Raw genomic sequence first — 2,799 nt, forward strand, 5'->3', positions numbered from 1 at the left:
TTGTTGCATTTGGTCGTGTTGCTGCTGTTCAGCGTCCATAACTGGGATTGGTTAGGTCGATTTCAAAATGGAAGCTTTGTTAAAGCTTAAAAAGTAATTTCCTCGGTTTTGCGAACTTCGTTCTACAAGAAAATTGGGAGGATGCACCTCAACTTGGCGGTACATCTTCTCTATGTCCGCTGAAAAAGAAAGCGTGTTTGCGCCACCGCAGCAACACGTCTGCCAGTGTCGGTAAAAGATTGGGGCCAGCCAAAAAGCTTTTGTTGAGCGATAAGCTTCCGGTCAATTCAGCGGAGCCATTAAATACAACGCGGAGCTTTGCCGTTGGCCCGCTGTCCTTGAAAACTTTATGGTGCAAAAGAAAGCATGCTCGTACTGATTCCGTCGCGTCCTTCGCGAGCGACATGTGCCTCAAGTGTTCATACTCCCGCATGAACGCAATGTACCGCTTTAAACTCCGGGTTTTGCGCAAAACGACGCTTTATCTCGGAGAGAGCTCGGTGAGCCAAGGCACGTGTGCCTTTAAGGTCCAAAACCGCCTCACGTAGTGGACGTCGCACAATGTATTTCCCGGACGCGTTACGCAAATGAAATAATTCGAAAAATTCGTTGCATTTTACGTCTTCCGCGGACACTACAGGCTGATTTTCCGGCAATTTCTTCTGTTCTCAGAATCGACGCACCAATGCCGACAACGGATCACCCATCGCGTAACTCATACCACTGCTTGCGCTTCTCGTGTCTCACCGGGCCGGAGACGATCCAACCAAAACTAGTTTCCTGGGCGATGGGTTCAAGCGGCTTTTTCTTCCTCCCTGCACTATTCCCGGTCGCAAAATCGCGGCAAAGACATCTGCACCGAGCATCAATTCAAGTTTCTCGCTCGACATAAAGTCTCGGTCAACCAGCGTTATACCGCAGAGATGCGGCCACTCGCGAACGGCAGCACTTGACAAACCGGCATAAACAGTCAATTTAGGCATTATTACCACGCGAATATTTAAATCAGTCTCACCAGAGAGCGAAGAAATCCGCAGATTAACCCTGCCGCGGGCTACTCTAGTCTGCCGGTCGCCAACCCCAAAGATTGCAACGCTCACTCTCTCCCTCGGCAGCCTCAACTGTTGCATCAAACTCTGCATCACCAGCGACGTCTCTGATCCTTGATCTACTAACGCGCGGACGTGATGAGTCACGTCAGATTCATATCTTGAACGGCTACACGAGCTGTGGCCAAAAGTACTGCAGTCCTTTCGTAGAGTTCCTGAGATACCTGGTGAGCTAGTGCACCAGATGCAGCTTCACGGCCCTCACCAATCTGCGCGCGACGTGCATCATGCAAGGCTGTGTGATGTTTCTTATCGCACACAGTGCATGTGCGCCGAGACAGGCAGTCGACAACCCTGTGTTTGCTTAAGCAATTCAAGCACACCCCATTAGCAAGAACGAACGCATTGCGGTCTTCAGCGCTCTTCTTCTTGAACGCAGAGCATCACAAAGTGATTCTTTCTGCACAAGAAGCACCTTTTCCGTTCGGATTTTACGTAATCCTTGCGTGTAAGATGAGCTCTCACAGATTTTCCTCCTCGCTCACTGGCCCTGATTTCCGAGGACGGCTTCTACGGCCGCAAAATCTCCGGAGTATGCAGCCGCTTTTCCAAGAACCGTATTAGATCCTCATACGAAGGCGGGACAGTACTCTTGCCAGTCAAGGACTCCCACTTCTTCCGAGATTTGGCGTCGAGCATCTTTACCGTGATGAAGACGAATAGATCTTTGCTAGAAGTGATGGGGCGGTTAATACTCGCCAATGAACTCACAGTCCCAGTCATGGCGTGGTACAGCTTGCATAAGTCGCTGGCCGACTCGGCTTTTATTTTTGGCAACGCTGTGTAACTGGGGAAAAAAGACCGAACGAGCAATCTTTTGTTCTCGTAAAACTCGTATAACGCTTTTCAAGCAGGAGCGAAGTTTTCTGCGGTCAGCTGGTATTGTCGTAAGAGCTGCTGAGCATCGCCCTTTAAACTTGATTTGAGATAATGAAATCGAGATACGTCGGACACCGTGAGGTTGTCTATAATGAGCAACTGGAACAGATCTCGAAACTCTAGCCAATCTTCGTAGCGCTTCAAAAATGCCGGAATGTGCACTTTTGGTAATGGCGCTTGAGCTGGGTCCTGCACTACTGTCTTCGGCGCAGCTTCATGTCTTTGACCCCTCTCTAGGGCTTCCTCCATATCATCAAATCAGCCTTTTGACTCAAGAAGGTTTCTTCTGCCCTGTCCAAGGCATTAGACTGGTGGTACTCACTTGTTCGGAGTTCCTCCCAATGCTCGTGGCAAAGCTTCTCATGGTGCTCTTCAAACTTCTTCCATTTCTCATTTAACGATTGAATTGATGCTTTGATCAGCGCGGCATTGATTCGCTTCGCGCCCAATTTTTTAAGATTAGCTATCGTACGGCTCATGCGTCCTTCAAGATCCAGCTGATCTCGCAACAGTTTCTCCATTATGAAAATTTACGACCACGCGAAACGAATGTAATCACGAAATCGCCGGAACCTCGAGAATCCGGCTCAAAAGACCAAAAAATGTTCTAAACTGGTCGGAAATTTCCTTCCAATTTTTCGAGGAGAAATACGAAGAATTGCAGACAGTTTATTTTCACCTTGAATAGATATGTTTATTCAAAAGAAGTCCAATTCTCGACACAAAGAAAAGAAAAGAAAACAGAAACACGAATCGTCGAAGCGCAACGAATACAGATTATAATGAGACAAGCGATCTCACAAAATAATAA

The 2,799-nt window shown here is 47.9% G+C and overlaps 1 protein-coding gene across 1 annotated transcript; it reads right to left on the bottom strand.

Moving 5' to 3' along the window:
- Positions 1–1,955: 1,955 nt before the first annotated feature.
- On the bottom strand, positions 1,956–2,509 carry LOC139113059 (uncharacterized). Its single transcript, XM_070673944.1, has 2 exons — positions 2,311–2,509; positions 1,956–2,227 (listed from the first exon to the last, which is right to left on the bottom strand). Exons 1-2 carry the CDS (start codon positions 2,507–2,509, stop codon positions 1,956–1,958), a joined length of 471 nt encoding a protein of 156 aa, XP_070530045.1.
- Between the last annotated feature and the right edge of the window lie 290 nt (positions 2,510–2,799).

The sequence above is a fragment of the Cardiocondyla obscurior genome, unplaced genomic scaffold (genome assembly GCF_019399895.1).
Source record: "Cardiocondyla obscurior isolate alpha-2009 unplaced genomic scaffold, Cobs3.1 scaffold111_0_24996, whole genome shotgun sequence".
Lineage (NCBI taxonomy): Eukaryota > Metazoa > Arthropoda > Insecta > Hymenoptera > Formicidae > Cardiocondyla > Cardiocondyla obscurior.